This window comes from Lissotriton vulgaris, chromosome 1_1, assembly GCF_964263255.1.
Source record: "Lissotriton vulgaris chromosome 1_1, aLisVul1.2, whole genome shotgun sequence".
Classification (NCBI taxonomy): domain Eukaryota; kingdom Metazoa; phylum Chordata; class Amphibia; order Caudata; family Salamandridae; genus Lissotriton; species Lissotriton vulgaris.
The window spans coordinates 1,344,688,621-1,344,710,098 of NC_141685.1; the positions used below are offsets into that span (position 1 = coordinate 1,344,688,621).

General features: G+C 46.1%; 1 protein-coding gene across 1 annotated transcript in view; it reads right to left on the reverse strand.

The window, feature by feature from the left end:
* Nucleotides 1-1,124: 1,124 nt before the first annotated feature.
* The window catches only part of PIP4K2C (phosphatidylinositol-5-phosphate 4-kinase type 2 gamma), a 456,643-nt gene continuing 436,289 nt past the window's right edge, over nt 1,125-21,478 (reverse strand). The window contains exon 10 of the mRNA XM_086966576.1: nt 1,125-2,972. Coding sequence (XP_086822702.1) covers nt 2,892-2,972 — 81 coding nt within the window. The 3' untranslated portion in view covers nt 1,125-2,891. The remainder of the gene's footprint in view (nt 2,973-21,478) is intronic.

The following is a 21,478-nucleotide window of genomic DNA, read 5'->3' on the forward strand; positions in this document are numbered from 1 at the left end:
TCCTGCTGATCAAAGGGGGCCGCCTCTGGGCACTTCTCCGCATTTCCGTCGCTCTCCTCAAAATAGGGCAGGGGCCCCCTACCTCCTAGGGCCAGCCCAATGCCGCTCAGACCTCCAGTGCACCGCCAATGCCCCCGCACTCTGAGCGTGAGCAGGCCTCAACGCGCTTCCCAGCGCCGCTCGTCCCGCAAGCCACAGGGACCAATGCACAGGCCGGAGCACTGATCTCGTCGCGTAGGTGTCAGCACTGCCTCACTCCACGAACTGCGGCCATCACGGGTGTGCACTTGTCCAGCGGGGGATCTGATACGCTGTGAGGGGTCCGCTATACGCTGCTATAATGCGTGGGCCCAGGCAAGGGATCGGAGCGAAGAGTAGGCCTGTCCTACTCAGTCTCCATCTTGGCCACGCCCCCCAACAGTTATTTTTTAAAGGAGCATTTCTCCATAATCGTGGTAAACATGACCAAGTTCTCCTGTCTGTGGTGCTAAACTTGGCTCTGAATCCTGTTTGGCTGAATGGGATTACATATTCTCTTGAAGCCTAGTCTTTCAATTTGGATAACAGTTGACCAGCAAGGTATTTTGAATCTGTGTCCACGAGGGCGATCATACAATAACTGTCTGGGGAAGCAGACTATACCCATAAAGACTGACTAATACATGCACAGATAATTGATACCATTAAGACTCGACTAGTCAGTTCTCCATAAGCAACCTTGGCTGTAAACTTGCTGAGACTGGTTTATGTAGGGAGTGTGGAATTGGTGGGGAGCATGCAAAGGCTGTTCTGATAAGGAATGAAAATACCATAATTGAAGTGCTGATGGATTTGGGTTTTGCAAAACTGATAAAAATGTTTTGGCACCTAAGAGAAAGGTTATGTGTACTTCGGAGCATTCCATGTGTCCTATTTTATTACAGCACACTGATCTCGTATAACAAGAGCATGCCTTTCAGAGAAGCAGTGCATGTCATAAATTTTACTTCATGCTAAAACATCTCCAGCGTTTGTATAAAGTCAGACATAGGCGATCAAATACAGAAATACAGAAGTCAAGGGACAAAAGGCCAAGAAATACCATAAAAATAAATTCTTTCAGTAACTCCAATCACCGGTCAGTATGTTTTTTAAAACTTTTTTATTTTACAATTTCCTTTCCCGGTAAATATATTAAATTACTCTTCACAACCGTTACATGTAATAATACATCCAAAAAAATAACACACCTTCATATATAAAATATAAGATTAGTAAAAGTTTAAGGCACTTCCTAACGGAGGAAGGTGAAACCTGTGGAGGAATGTAAGCATCTGAATATTTATTGCACCTGGACAGGCATCACAAATGAATGGGAACTGGTCTACTTTGTACAAAGAGAATACTGCAGTTCAAATAGGACAATGTCTCCTTATAAATTATAGGATGTCACTGTCTCAGTTAAGACTCTGCTGTGTACCAAGTGCTGCGTTAAAAAGGAATGACTGTGTTGCACGAAACAGTATAAAACTTATAGGCAAAAAAGTAACTGGCTGAAGCAGGACTCAAAATGAAGGTGTCAGAGCCTCAAAAAGAAGTTGGGTTAACCAGACCCACAGAGCAATAGGCAAACATATACAATCCAAGACCTTCGTAGTTCATCACGTGGTGCAGGTTTCGCCATTTGTATGAGACCTACACAACTTTACAAACCTCCTTTTCTTTAGGCTCATCCTCATCCTACTATAGGTAATTAAAGAGAGGAACAAGGGAACTTTTCTCTCCCAAGCTCCTCTCGCATAATCAACCCCTACCATTCTTTCATGACAACAGGGGAATCCAATAACCTTCATTGCCTCACAACAGAGCTTACTTTGGTGCGAGAACAAGATACGTATGTTTTTCTTTGTGAACTGCAATGGGGTTTATTTCCTGCATCTTGCTGTGGTGGTCTGCCTTTTCAATATACAGCACCGTAGTGCAGCAAAGCCAGGGACGTAAAGGGAACAGGACAAGAGGAGGGAGTGAGAGGCCAATAGAGAAAGGAGATTAAGGGACTGGAGGAGAGTGCTGGGATAGTCAGTGATGCAGCTAGCTCGTGGGCTGCAAGGACAGAAGAAATTCAACAAGGAAACAGGAAGAAAATTCCCTCTAGGGAAAATGCTGGGTGGTTCAGACTGACCATGAAATAAGGTGTGCAGGGAACCTTCGGGAGTAGCACAGACGCAGAACGGGAGGACAGATTCACCAAGCCTGACCAGAACAGAAGCAGTCCAACTACAGGCATGGAAAGGGAATAAGACACTTCTGTGCAGGCATAGCCCAGCACACTGAAAGGATTTCCATTGTTAGACAGCCTTTCAAGGGGAGTGGCTCATATGTTGCATCACCTCAGAAGTTATGCGACTGTCTAGGGACACTACTCCAGGCCCAAACCTGCCAGCACAATATCAGAAAGCGACTCCTGAACCCCAGTTACGGTTAGAATCGTACAGTAGCACTAGGATCTCTGACAGACTAAGATCAAATATTCAATTTTGGTTAAAGGAGACAGTACCGAAATTCAGACAAATGTGAAGAGAACATTCTTTTTAGACAAATGCTTGACAACATTTAGTACCATTCTGTAATGGGACAATGCATCATGGAGCAGTGAAGCTACTGCTGCCAACAAGCCCATTCATGTTCTCCTTAAAACAATAGCAAGCCAAAAGGTGGTGGAGTGGAATGAATACAGTTGTAATTTGTTTCAGTAAAGGCAAACCCTACTCTGTATAAATTAGACAAAAACTAGACAAGAGCCACAAGATATTGCTCCACTGAAAAGTGAATACTTTGGATATAAAGATATTGTATAGGGAGCAAACTCAATGTGTAACAATCATGATTTCTACAACACCCCAACATTGCCACTAAGCAAAGATATTGGAGACAAATTCCAGAAAGCGCTTGCCATACTGCTCCGGGTGCACCGTGGATATCTCGGCGCCAGCCTGAGGAAAAAAGAATAGATTAGTCAGTCAAATGAAGAAATTTAGAGTAAATATGGTTTTACTACCATTAAATGATCCACAATACCATTGTTTAAAAGCATTTTGGTAATTACAGCGCATATATTTTCCCACCTGCTTTCACTAGGAATTTGACAGGCCTTTGGACTATGATAGGTACACAAAGATTGATAAAATCCTCCAAACATGGCAAAAACATGTAATTATGAACAAGAACGCAACACACAACAATGTTATATACTCAAATATTCAGCCACTATTTCTCAGAGTACAGCATGTACAGTGTTTGATTTGATAGGAAAGCAGTGACAAACCTCTACACATCCTGTCAACAGGGCTGTAGAATTCGCCCTCCATATTATTTTGCAGGCATAGGTTAACAATCTACGTCTACCCAGATGCCAATGGAGTTGTTCTCTTGGGAAAATATAGCTTGGTTATTCGAGTCAGTAATGGAGGCTAGCTGTTTGAATTTTTAAAGTTCATAAACCTTTGAATATGCCATCTGCTGATTTAGAGGGATCCGTGACTCATACATCCACAATCCTACAATAGTAAACAAATGTTTCAGCCTAATAAAATGCTGTACTCTGCAAAAAGGGCAAGTTACTTACCTTCGGTAATGCCTTATCTGGTAGAGACAAGATCTAGTGCAGATTCCGTACCTTTGAATTTCCTAAGCGCCAGACTGAATCCGGAAGATTTTACTTCAAGCAATTCCCCTGTGCGCCAGTAGGGGCATGGGTCACTTAGCATGATGTGGTCGGCATCATCCGTGCTTGAAGTGATATCCGCGACACCTAAATAGGCACCACCTCCGTGTGCTGACTTCATTTAATTTTCATATCTTTCCACGCTATAAATGTGGAGTCATGAAGAGTACAGACATTGGTGTGTTTTTAAGAAACTAGGGCCCTGAAAAGGAACAGCTCTAACCCTAGAAACTAGTCTTCTCGCTGGGGGAATGGGTGAGTCGGTAAGAAATCTGTGGCGAGATCCGGTCTTCCAGATAAGGCTTTACTGAAGGTAAGTAACTCGTCCATCTGATAGAGACATCTAGCTACAGTTCCTTACCTTTGAAAAGATACCAAAGCAAACAAATTCCTGGAGGAGGTACCCCACGAAGAGCTTGTTGTCCACCTGGAATTTTTTTGTGCGGTCAAGGTTTAACGACAACACTTTTTTTGGGTCCAGGCTGCTCCTCTTCTGTGGAGGGATGCGGAAAAGCATTATAAGTGGGCCCCACATGAAATGGAGACGCCACTTTCGGAAGAATAGAGGCCCTAGTGTGAAGCACCAATTGCAAGGGAATATTGTGAGAAAGGGAGGTTACGAAGACAGAGCCTGCAGCTCGCCCATCCTCCTGGCAGATGTAATTGCTAAGGGTGGGCGGTAAATTCCGTTCCGCTCGCGAAACATGCGAAATTTCAACATTTTCAAATTCCGCACGGAACACGAAAATGTCAAAACATCCGTGATACGCAGCGGGACGGAATTCGGGTGGCATGAGGTATTAAAGTTAAACCTCACCAGGAAGCACTTGCAGGAGCCCGAGTAGAAGCTCAAATTCAGTAATGCATTAATCAGCCCCCAAAAAATCGTGAGCTCGGTCGAGCCTGGGCGGGTGTGCATTCTCCACATATCTACCGTCGACAATTCGCTGCAAGCCTTAAAGGAGGTATTTGATTGATTGATTGAATGGCGATTTGTAAAGCGCAACTTTGCCCGAAGGCGTCAAGGCGCAAATGATGGAATATAGCCAGGTACAAATATCGAGATATAGGGTATAGGGGCCTAAGAGTAGGCTTCAGTAAAGAGCAAAGTTTTAAGGCCCTTTCGGAAGAGAAGAAGAGATTCTTGGTCCCTGAGTTCCAAAGGGAGCTCGTTCCAGAGTCAGGGGGCGAGAGAGGAAAAAGCCTTACCTCCCCATCTCGCCTTAGCGAATCGGGGGACGGTCAGCAAGGCCCTACCGGGGACATAGGTCGACACTAGGGACCTGATGCCCTCAGCACCAGTACCATGAAGAGCCATGTGAGTGAAGGTCAAAATTTTGAATTTTATCCTGGCATATACCGGGAGCCAGTGGAGATTTTTCCTTATCCGGGTACCTGAAGAGCGTCTGACGACAAACCTCGCTGCAGCGTTCTGGATGACTTGCAAGCGGTGGAGTAGTTTATTGCTCATGCCAAGATATAGGGATTTACAGTAGTCCAGTCGCGAGGATAGCAGGGTGACCGCAGCCAGTTTCCGGGCATCAGGGGAGAGGTAATGGGTAAGTTTTCTTAACACCCTTAGAACCCCGCAGCAGGTTGAGACCGTTCTGTTTACTTGCCTGTCAAAAGCAAGTGAGGTATCAAATATGACTCCCAGGTTACGGGCGACGGGAGAAGGCTGGGGACAAGTTCCCAGTGTCTGTGGCCACCAGTCGGCTGACCAGATCTCCTTATTCTCACCAAATACCAGAATCTCCGTCTTTTCCCCGTTTAATTTAAGGAAGTTAGAGGCCACCCAGCCTGCCACTGCTTCCATACAATTTCGAAAATTTAGGGCCGTGGTCTCAACGGATTGCGACAGAGAGACCATGATCTGGGTGTCATCGGCGTACGAGAGCACTTCCAGTCCAAAAGTTCCAACAAGCCTAGCGAGTGGGGCCACATAAACGTTGAAGAGTGTAGGACTCAGAGCAGAGCCCTGCGGGACCCCACACTGCAGAGGCCTGGCGTTGGAAAGGAAGTCACCCAGTTTGACCCTTTGCTCCCGATGGTTAAGAAAGGAAGTGAGGAGGCTCAGAGCCAGACCCTTCACCCCGTCTCACTGAGACGGGAGGCCAAGATGGTAGGGGACAGGGTGTCAAATGCTGCTGTAAGGTGAGCAGGATCAGAAGAGTAGTCTGACCACTGTCGACCTTAGCGCGGATGTTATTGACCACCACTGTGAGGGCTGACTCAGTGCTGTGCGCCTTTCGGAAGCCATGCTGAGAGGGGTCAAGCAGGCAGGTCTTATCAAGAAAGCCGCTAAGATGGAAATTCAAATGAGCCTCCAACATCTTAGCTGGAGCGGGAAGAAGGGAAATTGGACGAAAGTTCTTAAAAATCCCAGGATCCAAGGGGCTTAACGATGGCAGTCTTCCAGGATGCTGAAAATACACCACTGGAGATGGCCCTATTCATAACTTCCAACAGAGGGGGAAGTAAAGTGTCCCTGCATTTTTTTAGGATTTCAAGAGGACAGGGATCAAGGGGAGATCCTGACTTGATCGAATCTAGAAGTTTATCTAGGGCCTCAATCGTGAGGAGGGGAAAACTGGAGTAGGTATCATTGGAAGCTGGGGTGTGCTTTAGGCTAGGAGGGGGAGCATGAATGAGATTATGAGTCTGGAGCGCTGTGTAAATATCCAGGATTTTAGAATGGAAGAAGGTGGAGATCTGATCACAGAGTTCTTGAGAGGGAACTATGGGATCAGGGTGTTGGACAAGAGATAAGGTATCTATCACCTTAAAAAGATCTCTCGGGGAGGTGAGGGATGAGGTTAGCTTGGAAAAGTAGGTTTGCTTCTCGGCTAACACCGCCGCTTTGTAGCTCTTAAGGACATTTTTATGCTTGGTCCGTTGGTCGGCATCTGGCTGTACTCTCCAGAGCCTTTCTTGCCTCCTACACTCCTGTCTCTGTAGTCTAAGAGTTTCTGAGTACCAGGGCGCTGAAGGGCGTTTCCTAGTGCAATAATGGGATTTAGAGGGGGAAGATGTCCACAGCCCTGGAGATGGTACTTGCGAACTCACGGGCAGTAGTATCAATATCCTGAGAAGGGGAGGCTTAAAGCTGGCAATAAGGGGGCCAAGTGATTCATTGGACAGACCCCTATAGTTTCTCTTTAGAACCCAACAGTTCATGTCCGTGGGAGGGGCAGGAAGAAAGCCTGATACGAATTCCAGGGGGACTGCTTTATGATCCGACCAGGAGAGGGGCAGAGGTGAGCCAATCTCTAGCCTGGGGTCGTTAGTAAACACCCCATCTAAGATTTGGCCAGCAGAATGGGTAGGAGATAGCACTTTTTGGGAGAGGCTGAGAGAAGCCAGTGAGTCCACCAGGGACGTTGTATCGGCCGAGTTAAGATTTTCTAAATGGAAATTAAAATCTCCAAGAATAGTCAAGGATGGCCTATTGATGAATGGTTCAATTACTTCAAGTAAGTCGGCAGCAAACGAAGACCTAGAACCCGGAGGTCTATAAATAAGAATACCAGCAAAGTTTTCTTTAGGGGAGGTGCCGAGAGAAAAGAAAAGAGCCTGAAGGGACTTCTGGGGAGAAGGAAGGGACTCCAGACGACAGGTAAAAGAGTTCTTATATACAATGCCTATTCCACTCCCTCTACGACCCTCTCTGTCCTGTCTCACCATGGCATAACCATCGGGGAGGGCGTTAATCAGGTCAGGGCCAGCTGAGTCCGAGCCCCACGCTTCGGTGACAAAGACCCAGGGCATCTATGAGTTTCTCGAGCGCAATCCCCGTGTAGTTCCTGTGACCAGTGTGCTTCGAACCGGTTGAGACTCGGGGGAATTTAGTGATGTACGATGCGCCTCTGAGTTTATTTTGCCGTTGATCGGGATTTTTTGCATATGGGCAGCAAATGTAAATCAAAACCCTAAGCAACATTTAACGTTTGGGGAGAAAATTAAGTCTGGTAGAGATGTAGAAGAGGCTGTACCCTCTGCAGCCTGGTCCATGCCTCGGTTTCAGCAACCCAAGTGTGAATCACCTCTCTAAGTTTTGGTAAGATACCTGTGAAGCAGATGTAGCCTCACCCTCGGGTTCTTCATCTTCGCATTCTTAAAACCCCATAGTTAGCTCAATCAACGGCATCCCAGCTTTTAAGAAGAACAAGGTGATTGCACTTCCTAATACGTCCTAAGCTACATATTACAAAGCAATACATCCCCCAACATCTTTAATGGGCCAAGGTTTAAAACTCGAGGGCAGCCTTTGTTTAAACCTAAGAGTGTTACACAAATGCCGCAATCAACAGCCACTATCTCTAGGCTGTGAGCGTGCTCGGGCAAACATGCTGACGCCAACACCACTAATAAAGTTAAAAAGCCCTTGAAATCATCAGAGCTCCTGTCACAAAAATTCAACTTCAACAGGAAGCACTTACAGATATAAATAAAGCAGGTGCTCGAGTTGAAGCTCAAACTCAGTAACACATTAAAAAGCCCAAAAAAATCGTGAGCTCGGTCGAGGCTGGGCAGGTGTGCTTTCTCCACATATCTACAGTTGAAAATTAGCTGCAAGCCTTGGTGAAGGTCTTTGTATTTCTCGAGCGCAATCCCTGTGTAGTTCCTGTGACCAGGAGGCTGCTTTCTCCTCATCTGCTGCTCTGATCGTCCTCTGACCCTTTATAAACAAGAGGCATGTGAACTCGCATTGAAGCCCCGCCGGTTTGGCCATGCCCCACACACACACTAGCGGTATGCACCGTCTTCCCGCCATTTCCCCACTATGATGGACAGCTCACTCAAGGGACCTCAGCGCCATTCTGTGCGGTGACAAAGTTCCATACACATGGTAACTGGAGACAACTCTTCTGTCCAGTTACGCAGCTGTAAAAAAGCACTATACACATTTACCCAACTAGGTAGAGGAATTGCACAAAACGGTGGCATCTTCTTCGATAAACGTGCAGGCCAGGATTCATCCTGGCATGATGCTCGTCTGCCGCCGACTCCCTGAGAGTGACCCTGCATAGATAACGGGCGCAGCAAAATCTCTGCGAGCACGCGAAATTCAGCATGTTCGCGGAGATTTCATGCTGTTTCGCGGAATTTTGCAGAAGGCAATTCCGCAAATTCGGCCCACCCCTAGTAATTGCCACTACGAATGCTGTTTTGATGGCGAGCACCCAGAGGGGCAATTATGCGGAGGCTTGAAAGGAGAGCACATTAGGAAAGTGGGAACCAAATTAAGGTCCCACTGAGGCATAATGAAAGGTGCAGAAGGGAACATACGTACAAGGCCTTTCAGGAATTTAGGCGATTTAAATAGGGATGGAGGGTTAGGAAGGCAGACAAAGCCGAAAGATACCCTTTCAAGGTGCCCAAAGCAGAGCCCAGCTAGGCAAGAGACAAAATAAAAATAAAAATATCAGAAAGGGAAGCAGAAAAAGGGACAACATACTTTTCTGAACAATATTTTACAAATTATTTCCACCAGCAAGCATATACAGTCTTAGTGGAGGGACGCCTGTCTGCCAGAACAACATTGCAGACTACGGTAGGAAGGTCAAAAGCTATCCGCTCAATCTTCACACAAGAAGGTGCAGAGTTGACTGATTCGGGTGGAGAACCCTCTCCTCAAGCGGAGAAGTTCAGGTTATCAGACTTTTAATGCCCAGTCCAGATCAACAAGGATGACTTGAGCCTGGTAATTTCCTGATCTTCAGAACTCTGGACAGGAATGGTATGGGCGGAAAAGGAATACAGGAGGCTTGAGCTCCACTCGAGACAAAAAACATCTCCGAGCATGAACCGCCTTAGAAACTCCAGCGCACAAAACTGCTGACATAGCTTGTTCTCTGCATAGGCGAACACATCTAACCAAGGCTCTTGCAACTGTTGAAAGAGACCTTGTGCCACCTCTGGATGGAGATGAAATTCACGATCCGCTAGGATCTAGGGCACGAGAATTTCTGTACTGGCGTTCAGGGAACCTGCCAGGTCTTGAACCACCAGGGATATGCCCTGCTGTTCCAGCCATGTGCAGAGACACAGAGCATCTTGGCAAAGAGTCCAAGACCCCACTCCGTCCAGTTTGTTGCAGTACCACATGGGGTTGGTGTTGTCAGTGAACACTTGCACTAGCCTTTCCTTTGATGGAGGGTACAAAGGCTTTCAATTAACCCTGGGCATATCGGGCGTAGTGCCTCTATGCGTATTTCCACGTAGTTTAAAAAAAACTCAGCTGAAATACGCTACGCTCCCTCCCCCTCCTAAAGTCTTTAAAAATGTAAACTAAACCACTTACCTGTTGTCTGCCGCCTTCCCTGCCTGGCCCCTGTCCGTCCTGCTCTTTGCGTCCCCTTATGTAATTAAAAAAACACTACGTTGTACGTCTGACGCCCGTGCGCATGCGCTTCAGACGTACAATGTAGTGTTTTTTAAATACAGAAGGACGCAAGGAGCAGGACGGAGAGCGGCCAAGATGGGGAGGGAGGCGGCAGACAACAGGTAAGTGGCTTCTTTTAATTTTTAAAAATAATTTGCGAAGGGGGGGCAGCGTCTAACTCCACTCCGCCACAAAGGCGGAGTTTTTGCCTACTCTACGTTCGCCACGGAGCAGGCAAATCTCCGTAAACTCAGCTGGCGGAGTGGAGTTACCCGCCCGGGGTTACTTTCAATGCCAGTCAGATCACATGGAGGTCCAGCATGTTAATGAGGAGTCCAGATTCGACCGGAGACCAGAGTCCTCTGATCTCCACCTCTCCCAGATGGCCACCCCATGCCAGGAGTGACGGATCTATCACTCCTGTGAAGTCTGGTTAGGGAATGGTGAGGGGTCCGCCTCTGACCCAATAGTGGTTGGTCAGCCACCACTGCTGGTCTTGAGCAGTTACCTCCGAGATCTGGACCATGTCTGAGAGATTTCCCTGATGCTGTGCCCACTGGAACTTCAGATCCCACTGCAGAGCCCGCATCTGGCACATGTTACAAGCAGGACTGCAGGAGGCCATGAGGCCCAGCAGCTTCATTGTCATTCTCACCAAAATCCAGGATAAATCGCCTGAATATCTTGGACTCACCATTCGGGAGGACAAGCCAGAAACTGCAGTGTATCCAGACTAGCTCTGATGAAAGGGAGCATTTGAGAGGGAGTCAACTGTGACTTCGACACATTGATAGTGAACCCCAGCAAATGCAGAAGGTTTGCAGTAATCTGGAGGTGGGACACAACAGCCGGGGGTGAGCCCACCATCAGCCAGATGTCAAGATAGGGGAAGACTGGCACCCCTGATCTGGGCAGATTAGCTGCCACCACTGCAGTTACCTTGGTGAACACCCAAGGGTCGCTGGTAAGGACAAAAGGGAGGCGGTGCCCAGAAAATGATTGTGGCCGACCGTAAACCGCAGGTAGCACCGATGGGAAGGCAGGACGGGAATGTGGAAACCGGCGTCCTGCAAGGTTAACGCTACCATCCAGTATCATGGGTCCAGGGCAGAGCTAGAGGGAGCAGCATGAATTTTTCCTTTGTGAGAAAGTAGTTGAGGGCTCGTAGGTCTAGGATACGATGAAGGCTTGTGTCCTTTTTCGGTACCAGAAAGTAGAGGGAATAGTAACCACAGCATACCTCTGGCTCTAGAACCCTTTCTTTGACTCCCTTGGCCAAGAGAGCCATGACTTCCTTCTAGAGTAAAATCAAATGATCCTCCGTCGGCCGGTCATGGTATGGAGGGAGGGAAGGTCTCGAAGGGGAGGGGGACATCTTGAAGGGGAGGGAGTAGCCCCTATGGACCCTCTGGAGGACCCCCTTCTTCGATGTGAAGGTCTTCCAGTGGTGGAGGTGATGGCTAATCCTGCCACCAACTGGACACCCAATGATCTGTTAAGCCAAGACTAGGAGGGCTTGGAGACTGAACCGAAGCTGCTGAGGGGGTTGGTGGTTTGACCGACACCTAGCTAGAACAAACTGCCCACTCATCCATGCAGGGATTGTGCAACATGAGCAGCTCGGTGGCTGGAAGAGACAAATGTTTAGTGTCCATATTTGTGTTAAGGTAGCTCAATTTTGCCTTAGACAGTGACTTTTTTATATTTCCACACCTGTGTTTTATTAAGTCCAGCATCAGCGTTGAGTAAAATCAACCATTTTCTTCACGGTCTGCGAATTTTGAGTTCTGCTTTGGGAGCAAGGGGATTCAAATAAGTGATTTCAAACAAAGGAGGTATTTAAAGTCTGCAAAAGTGGAGAATGCACTGAGAAAAATACTAAGCAAAAACACTTGACTGTGCTGAATTCTAGGTGGTCAAAGACCATCGCCTGTAACAGAACAGACAAATATGCACTTTCCTCACCATCCTCAGACATTTTGTGTACTCTGATCGGTTTCATCTTGTCAAATACTTTCCGCTAGAATTTCCTGACTTGCTTTGAATAGTAGCTACTTGAAAGACCTACTGGCAATTTTCCAACCAAGCCAGCATCCTCAAATTGGCCTTATCCACTTGAAGCTGGGCTTGTCTTTTACAGATGACCTCAAACGAACGAGGCACTTGGAAATTCTTTATTAGCGCACATAAAACTCTTGTTGATTTCAAACCCAAGAATTACTGTATTGCAAAACTCTCAGAAGCTAAGTCTGAAGTTGGCTTGTACAACCAAGAAGGGAGGCAAGAGTATTTCACCATGGCCTCTTTCTGTACCTGCTACGTATTGTCAGAAATCTGTTAAACAAGTTACTTACCTTTGGTAACCCCTTTTCTGGTAGACACTCGACATAGCTGCGGTTCCTCTCTTTTCTAATACCCTTCAGGTGTCAGAATGGATGTGGAAACTATTCAGCACTTTGCTGGGTGCCAGAAGATGGTGCATTGTGGCTCCACATGGATGCTGTGCCACTCCGGAAATGACATGAGGGGCCTGTACAGGTGCCTCTCCTGCGCACTGTCAGTTGCTTTTAAGACTATACATGTTCCCAGATTCAGAACCCCAAAAGAAAATTGTCAGACCGTATGCAGATTTCTAGACCTGAGATCTTATTAATGGACAGAGTCCAATCACAGAACGCGGCGAAATGGTGAGGAATCTACAACTAGACTGAGTACCTGAAAGAATGTTACTAAAGGAAAGCTACTTGTTCTTCTGATACAGACATTTAACTGGAGAATGTTCACATTTTGAACAGATACCAAAGCAGTGCTCATTTGGAGGGGGCTCTGTGAATGGTCTCGCATCAAAAAGTTATCCAGGAGTGAGCAGGCAAAATAAACAAGTTACTTACCTTCGGTAACAATGTATCTGGTAGAGACATAGTCTAGCCGCAGATTCCTTAACTTGTGAGTTCTCCTAGGCGTCAGACTGGATCCGGAAAATATTTTTCAGCAGTATATCTGCGAGCTGGGGAGCGGCACTGCATGGCTCTGTACGATGTCAGCTCCAGATATGACATCGGTGATGTCATATAAGTCCCCTCCGGCGCGCTGACATCAGCTTCTTCTGTGAAACTTTCAGCGCAGAACATAAAGACACATAGAAACATGCAGTAGAAACAGTGTGCCAAAAAGAGGAAAAATCTTTACAACAACAACGAAAATAGGGATGGGAAGAAGGGTAAGTAAATACCAACGAAGACCCTTATGGAAAAAGGGCAAAAAGTTAATGAGGCATAAGTCATGTGGAACACTGCACAGAGGCGCATGACAGTACACCAGAGAAATACCTCCTACACCCTAAACAATATACCAGGAGAAAAGGGTGGAACTCCCTTCCACCATATACCAAGAGAAAAAAAAAAGGGGGGGGGGGGGGGGGGGAGAGCTCCGTATTGTATTGTAATTGCCTTTATATAGTGCTTACTACCCCGACGAGGCATCAAAGCACTTTTTCGGCGAGTAGCATGCACTGCGGAACCCATAAAGGATTAGTGTTGAGCTAGTATAGTGAAATATGAAAGTAATTTGAGTGGTGGATAGGTTAGTCAGTTATTTGGATTGAGAAGGATAGCGGAGGGATTGAAGAGGGAAAAAAGGTTAGCATTTATATAGCGCTTGCTACCCATAATAGGGTGTTGAAGCACTTTCCTGGCGAGTAGCAAGCTACTCCGGAAACCATAAGGATTAGTGGTAAATTAGTATAGTGAAATATGAAAGTAATTTGAGTGGTGGAAGTTTTTGAAGATCCAGACCCCCAATTGGGATGATTTGTCTGCAAAAATCCATGATATTCTTTCCAAACCTTTGCAGATTGCAAAGCTTTAGTTGTGGAAAAATCCTGCACGGGCAGACAAAATTCCAGCTAAAAACTGCATTTTTTGGTCGACTAGTCTGAATACAAGGGGCTTGAGAAGGGAAATTCTTCAAAGATTTTTTTTTGCAAGAATTTTCACTTACAGGAGAAGTTTTTTGAGGAGGTTAAACAATGCAGGCTTTACAACATTTTCAATCTTGCCAACTTGGCAGAATTGTGCAGCCAAAACTTAAATTTTCTCGTATTGGTGAACCAATCCCTTGGATAAACCAGCAAGACTGAAACAGCATATAAAACACAACACTTGTACATGGCATATAGTGTGCTAAGCAAAAACAGTACAGCAATGCATTGAACTGATGTAATGTATTTATGAAATAAGAGTTTCACCCAGAAAAGCTGGTTGTAATACCAAGATTAAATCGGTGGCAGCAAAAATGATTAAATATATCAGTGGTGAAGACAATAGGTGGGGAATTGGGCACTATAATGACACAACATTCGATACAATTTGTATTTGACGTTTTTTATGTAGAAAATAATATATATTTGACTGAGGCCCAAGGACAAAAGTCTGGGTAGATGGTGTCACCATGCCATGCACGCCCTTGAGGCAGTAAAGCTGTGCCTTAAAGTTGGACATGACCGCTGGCAGGGAGGGACTAGTCTAAAGTTCGCTCGAGAAGCACATTTAGGGGGATTCTAATCCGATGGATTTGAAGTTATTTGTGGCTATGGGTGGTTAGGAACTGAAAGGTGGTTGAGGTTTGAAGAGCTCTGTGGTCATGTTGGTACAGACCGTTAAGAGGTATTGGGAACTGCCTTGAATTAATGGAGGAGTAGTTTAAAGAATACCCTAACGGGTAATGTTCGCGCTATATAAAACTTCAAATAAAATAAATAAATGAAACGTGCTCAGTCAGTACCCTGCCAACTTGGTGGCAGTAGGGAGAGAGGTGTCTAGCACTGGTAGGGTTGAACGGTGTGCAGCTAGCAACACTGATGATTTTGGCCAAGTTGAATTACTGCAGGAGACTGACTGGGAGGATGCTGTGGTGGTCAAGCTTACTTGTAACCTCGGCGACCACCCATGTTTGGAATTGTAGACCAGAAGGAGGGGCAAACCTTACAAATGTTCGTTAGTTTGGAACTTGGTGGCAGTCACATTGCATGTGATAAAGCAGGCAAGACCCATGATGAGGCAAACTAAATGTAATGCTCACATTTTTGGGCGATTTGTGTCTCAAAGTGCCCTATGGTTAATGCCCTCTCCCCTGACAACGCTATTTTTTATGTTTCATGGAGTAATATAGTGCCCCTTTTCGGACGCACCGTGGGCAGCGGCCTAGTAGTGCTTTGATATAGCACCTAGCTTGCACAACATGATGAACTTGTGTTGGTCCCTCAGTTGAGTTGCCTCTTTCCTCCGGGAGTTCCTACATCAGCATAGCCCAGCATATACAGTAACTTTGTCAGTACACTGCTGTAACTCTTTTCCAAGTTGGCTATGTTCAGCTTGCTGCCATCTTCAGGCAAAAAAATGCAACAAAACATGAAGGAAGGGGAAAAGAGAAGAGTTATGTACAAGAATCCCAGCGAAGCGCTGCACAGAGATTGGCAGAGCTTCCAAGGTGCCATAGTCAGGCTAATGAGACCACTATGAGAGCAATGCTACTTTTAGGCAGCCATGATGGGTGCTGGGAACTTCAGACAGAGCCCATCCTCATTAGAGGGATTTTGTTAGTACTGCCCAGTTAAGGTGCCCATGAGGCATGGATGCAGATGGGAATGTGTGGTAGAGCTGATGACTGTACTAACGTGCCCTGGGCGGGGTCAAACAGGGATGTGTCTGCTACACTGTCATGGGTTGAGGACTGAGGTATAGGTATTTCACTTGCCTCTAATGTACCAAATCAAGGGCCATCTTATCTATGAGTGGGACCGTCTGCCTACAAGGCGGCGGTCCCACAAGGGTAATTACAATGAGACTGCCACCACGGCAGTCGCAACAACTATATTTTACATTATGGCGGCTGCTGCAGTTGCAGCACCCGCCACAATGTAAAAACAGTACATGTAACATATGCCTGCCACATGGTGAAGGGATATGGAGGGAGGCACCATAGGTGCACCCCAGTGCCCATATCTGGGGTGTTGGAAAAGATCATTGGCTGAGAGAAAGGTGGCAAGTTTGTTGGCAGCTGAGTCTTCCAAAGAGCCCCACAGGAGATTGAAGTCACCCAGGAAGATCTGTGTCACTTTGAGAATATTGGTCACGGATGAAGTCAGTGAGTTCCTCCAAAAATAAAGATCAGTTACCAGGCGGGTGGTAGATGGCATGGAACCTGAAGGGTGAGCCGTGATGTACTTGAAGTTCTAGGGATAGGCATTCGAATGTACGGAAGAAGATGGTAGGAAAGGCTTATAATTTGAAAGGAGTTTCTGAAGATGATAGCGACACCTCCCCCAATTTTGTCTGTTATGTACTTTCTGAGGATAGAGGAGTCGGTAGGTATCAGAAGATCAAACAAAGTATGAGAGGAGTCATCAAACCAGGTCTCAGTGAGGAAGAGCATGTCAAGATTGTAGTGGGTGATAGTGTCAGAAATGTCCAGTTTGTGTTTGATTGCAGATCTGCAGTTGTGGAGCAGACAATGCAGCTCTGATGCAACTTTTTTGGTGATGGGGGTGTTTGGGCTGTTGAGGGATAAGATTCTTGTATGAGGGTGCCAGGGAAGAAGAAGGAGGCCGGTTTTTTCTGACAGAAGAGATGGTCTGAATAGTGAATTGAGTAGAATTATTAGGAGAGGATAATGGAGTGGGATTGATGTTGTTAGTCTTGTAGCTAGCCAGTAAGTTGGCGATGTCTGGGGAGGACAGACTGTGGTTGGCTTTATTGGGGTGCGGGAGCAAGGAACTCCTCAGGAGGTTGTTAGGGAAGGGGGATATCTTAGCACTTAAAAGTGAGATGGAAGCGTCAAGCTGGGAAATGGAACAGATGAGAGAATTAAGTTTATTTTTTAGGGAGAGGAGGGCTGAGCATGGAGTGTTGGGTGGCTCGATGGTTAAGGGAGGGAGTGCAATAGGCGAGGGAGGGCAGGGAGAGTTGGGGGAACAAGGGGGTATTGGGGTGCAAGGGTAGAAGGTGGGGAAAGATGGCGGTAGACATGAGTGGATGGTGTTACAGTGATATTTTTAGTAGTGTTGAGCAGAGGGGAAGAGTAGAGATCACAAATAGAAGGAGACAGTTGAGGAGTAGAGAGAGAGAGCAGGAGGTAGAGCGGGAAGGAGGGAGGTCAACGGAAGGCCGGAGATACAGGAAGATGAGGAGAAGGGGCTGTACAGGGAGGGGGAGGAGAGGGGTCAAAGGAAGGCCAGAGGTTAGGGGAGAAGAGAGGAGAAAGTGCTGGACAGGTACCGTAGACTATGAAAGGTGAATGTAGGAGGACAGGCACCAGGCAGAGTGGGTGGATTGGGCTAGATGGTAGTTGGGGGAGGAGTATGGGACTGTAAGGTCAGAGGGAAGGGATGAGGACGGATTACAGAGAGGGGAGACAGGGTTGTGAAGTATAGGAGGAGGAAGGGGAGGTTGAAGAGAGATGGGAGGTGTAAGAGAAGAATTTAGGGTACGAGGGAAGGGGAATAGCGGAAAGGGATGTGGAGAATGGGGAGGAAAGGGGAAGGTAAGGGAAGTTGATCAGTAGACCAGGTTGTAAGAAAGGTGGATTAAGTAGGGGGGAGATGGGGGGATTTGGGGGGCAGGAGATGGCATTGGAATATTGGAAAGATGCAGGCTGGGGAGGGGGAGTTTAAGCCGGAGATAAAGCAGACGAGATAGGGAGGAAGATAAAATTGGGAAGGGAACGAGAGAGGAGGGATCAAGAAAAGGTGGGGACAAAGGGTAGACCTGTGTCTCCCTGGAGAGCGGCCTTAAGGAATATAGGGTGGGCCGGACCCAGCAGGGAGAACCAATCTGCTGAGCCAGTCAACATACTGAAACAACACCTGTCCGGGGCGAGAGGAAACAAAGTGAACAAGGACTTTTGACAACACTTCCAGTGAGGAAGAAGAAGAAGATACCCCTCAGGGTAACCGGGTCAGATTCAACCAGCAAGACCGCAGTAACGAAGATTTGGGAGTCCTTCTGAGGTCTTTTTTAGGTCAGGGTCAGAGAAACAACTCCAGAGGGGGTGGCCAGGCAGGAAGGGGCAGAGGCCGAAGCAATCAACCCCCGCAATGGCAAGTCTACTCCCCCAGAGTGACCCGCAGTCGGGGTCGGGTGCAGAACTAAGTGAAAGCATTGTGGTTAATCTCTCGGATCATGTACTTATGAGGAGTGAGGAGAGAGTCCTCAATAAGGGGCTGGGCTTTGTCCCCACTCCCGTACATGATTCTTTTAAATGCAAGATAGAGTTCCATGAAACCATGAGGAAAAACAAATTGAAACAAGCATTAAAAATGCAATTGGTCTCGCCTTTCATTAAGTTAACGCCATTTGCTTTGCTATAAAATACCATTAGCAAAGCAAATGGCTTTAACTTAATCAAAAGCGAGACCTATTGCATTTTCGATGCTTGTTTCTCAATGTCATCTTTCTAATTCAACTGTCCCCAACCTCTAGATAGTAGGGTACAAAATATTCTACAATTGCATTATTTCTCTTACTACCATTAACATTCTCTTTGTGAGTTATCATTAATGTAAGGGAGTATTGACAATCAATTGTGATCAAAGTATTCTTGTAAATCTCTACTTACTTGTCTTAATGTACTCATATCGATGACACGCTGGGGTCATTACAGTCTGCACACATTGTATACACTTGGATGTTCTTTGATTGTTTTGTTCTTTCTTAAAGCATGTTTTAATTATTTTAAATCCCTCAGGATTCTCACACTAGGCGATATCATGCAGGGTCTCACCTCAAATTATTTCAACATCTGCAAAACGAGTTTCAGCAACACAAGTCGCAGTTCTACAAATATCTATAGATGAGGCATGCCCTGACCCCTCTGATTCATCCGCTGGACAAACTACCAGAATTTCATCCCCTAGAGGGCCGTCTACTGATGGGAGACCTAATAGCACAAAAAATACGACAAATATACAAGACCCTAACAACTCGCACCCAAACCACATTACACAAGACCAGGGAGGCATGACTGGACCAAGGTCCTTTCCAATCCCCAGAGTGCTGCTGTTTCCACACAATAATGCCTTATTCAGTTTAAATACCTTCACCGCGCATATTATACAGGGTTTAGTCTGTGAAGAATGGGTGTCATCCAGTCCCCTATATGCCTTAGATTTGGGGACGGAGAGGGCACATTCCTACATATGGTCTGGAGCTGCGAGGCACTACAACCATATTGGCAGAAAATCTCGTCCTGCCTGGGCCGTGTCCTGTCCTGGGATCTCCCACTTGACCCTGACTGTTTTTACTCCACAGGACTGAGGACATTGTTGGGAATCGCTCCAAACAACACTTACTGTTCCTGGGCCTCACACTGGCCAAAAGGGACATCTTTCAGGCGTGGAAGGCGACCTCCCCGCCGAGGGTGGGTGGGTTGAAGACGGCTATGGGCATATGTATAGGGGTTGAGATTCAAGTCTACCAGGCAAGGGGCTGCCCGCAGAAATAAAGGAAGATATGGTCCGGCTGGGCGTCATATCGGGGTATTGATCTACCCCCTTTGCCATAAACTGACCCCTCGTAAATTCACCAGGGACCATGCCCTACTTTCTTCTAGGTTTAAGACGAGTAACTCTGGAGTTGATACACATACGTATGTCATTTGCGTATGAGGGACTTTTGTGATGATCTGTGCTACATTTCAGTTGTTAGGCCAGCTGTATGGCAGGCCAGTTTGTTGAGGTATTCACAAATATGGTACTTTCTACATCAAACTGTATTTGCAATCTTGCTTTGGGCATTGTCCATCCCGTACCTAGGAAAATGAATAAAATCTGTTTTGAAAAAAACTATTTGGAATAAAAAACAAACAATGAGGGCTGAAAATCATCTTAGGATATGTATATATTAAAAAATATATGGTATGTTTCTACACAGTGCAGCAGTTGTATCTGTGAACAAAAGACAAGTACACTAAGCTGAAATTTTACCTGCTGCTGCTTTCCCAAGTTCCAAAACAAACTACACCCAATTTACTGCCTGTGGGCACCATGAAAACACTGAAAACCCATAATTCTCTGATACATCCATGCTCAGGAAATCCAGAGGAACAAAGTTGTGTGGCAATCCTATAACATATGTCCTAGGTGGGTATCAGCCCACTAGTGCTGACAGAAGGTGAGGCGCTCCTGGAACTCATGTTGTCAATTGGTGCACTCATAGTTAGGGGTGAGGGAGAGAATCCTACATTAGTGACAAACAATGCTGTTTGCTGGCCTTTAGGGGTGAGACAAGCTATACAGGGGCTAGGGACATAGTGGGAGCATTGTTATGGGCACTCTAGCATGCCCATTTTGGTTTAGTACTTTGTTGAATGGTCTACAGCTGGGGTACCAAGATTCCAGTGCGTGTTCAATAAGAGTATTGGCTGCATAACCTTCCTAAAAAGGTGATGTATTTTAATGTGATTAACACCATCAACGCTTATGGTTTTCCCCCCCTGTGCTGAAAATCTGAAAATCCTACTAATCATGACTAGCTCAGCTCGGCATCAGTGTACGAGATGTGTACCTCATGACGAGCGGAGCTCGTCATGAGCGTCGAAGGTGTTATGATCTTTCGATAACGGTTTACTGTATTCCTGAATCTAAGCTATTCCACTGCAATTAGTGTGAAGATACACAGTATGATAAAGTATGAGAATAAGGAGTGGTGTAGTTTGCATGGTAAATCACAATAAGTTTAAAGCCCTGAGAGCAATGCATGTTTGCATGCTTGGAGGCATAAGAGAGGGCCTGCGGAGCATAAAATAAACATCCAGGACACAGATTGTATTCACTATTCAAACAAAGGGTAGCCAAGTGGATAAGCAATGTCGCTCAGCACTACAAGGAATCAGATACAGTTTTCATTTGAATTAAATTAAGAACTCTTTCGGATAACCTAGACTTAAATTAGAAACAAATCCTATTTGATGCACCACCTTTTTCAATTATGTTATTGACCTTGGAATCCCATTCTACTTCTGTCAGGAACGGATTACTGAGACGTATGCGATGCGATAACAGAGAGAGAAATCTGTCGCAACCGATCTACTTATATAGCAGCGCACTTGCTCGATTGTGTACCCTCACGTGGGAAATTCTTACCCGTATAGCTTCAAGCGTTCACACATTTTGAGATCAGAAAAGGCAGTGTGTGCTGTAAAGTTATTCCAGCTATGAACAAAACAAAATATGTGTCACATTGCACCTTGGGGTGAATGATGGAGGCTCGCGAAAAACAGGTCAGTGTGCAAATTACTTATCTTCATGTTCATTGGACATCTGCGAGACCTCTGAGGTGCAGCTTCAAGGGGGTCGTTCAAACACAGCTGTCATTGGGACATGCAGGGTATATATT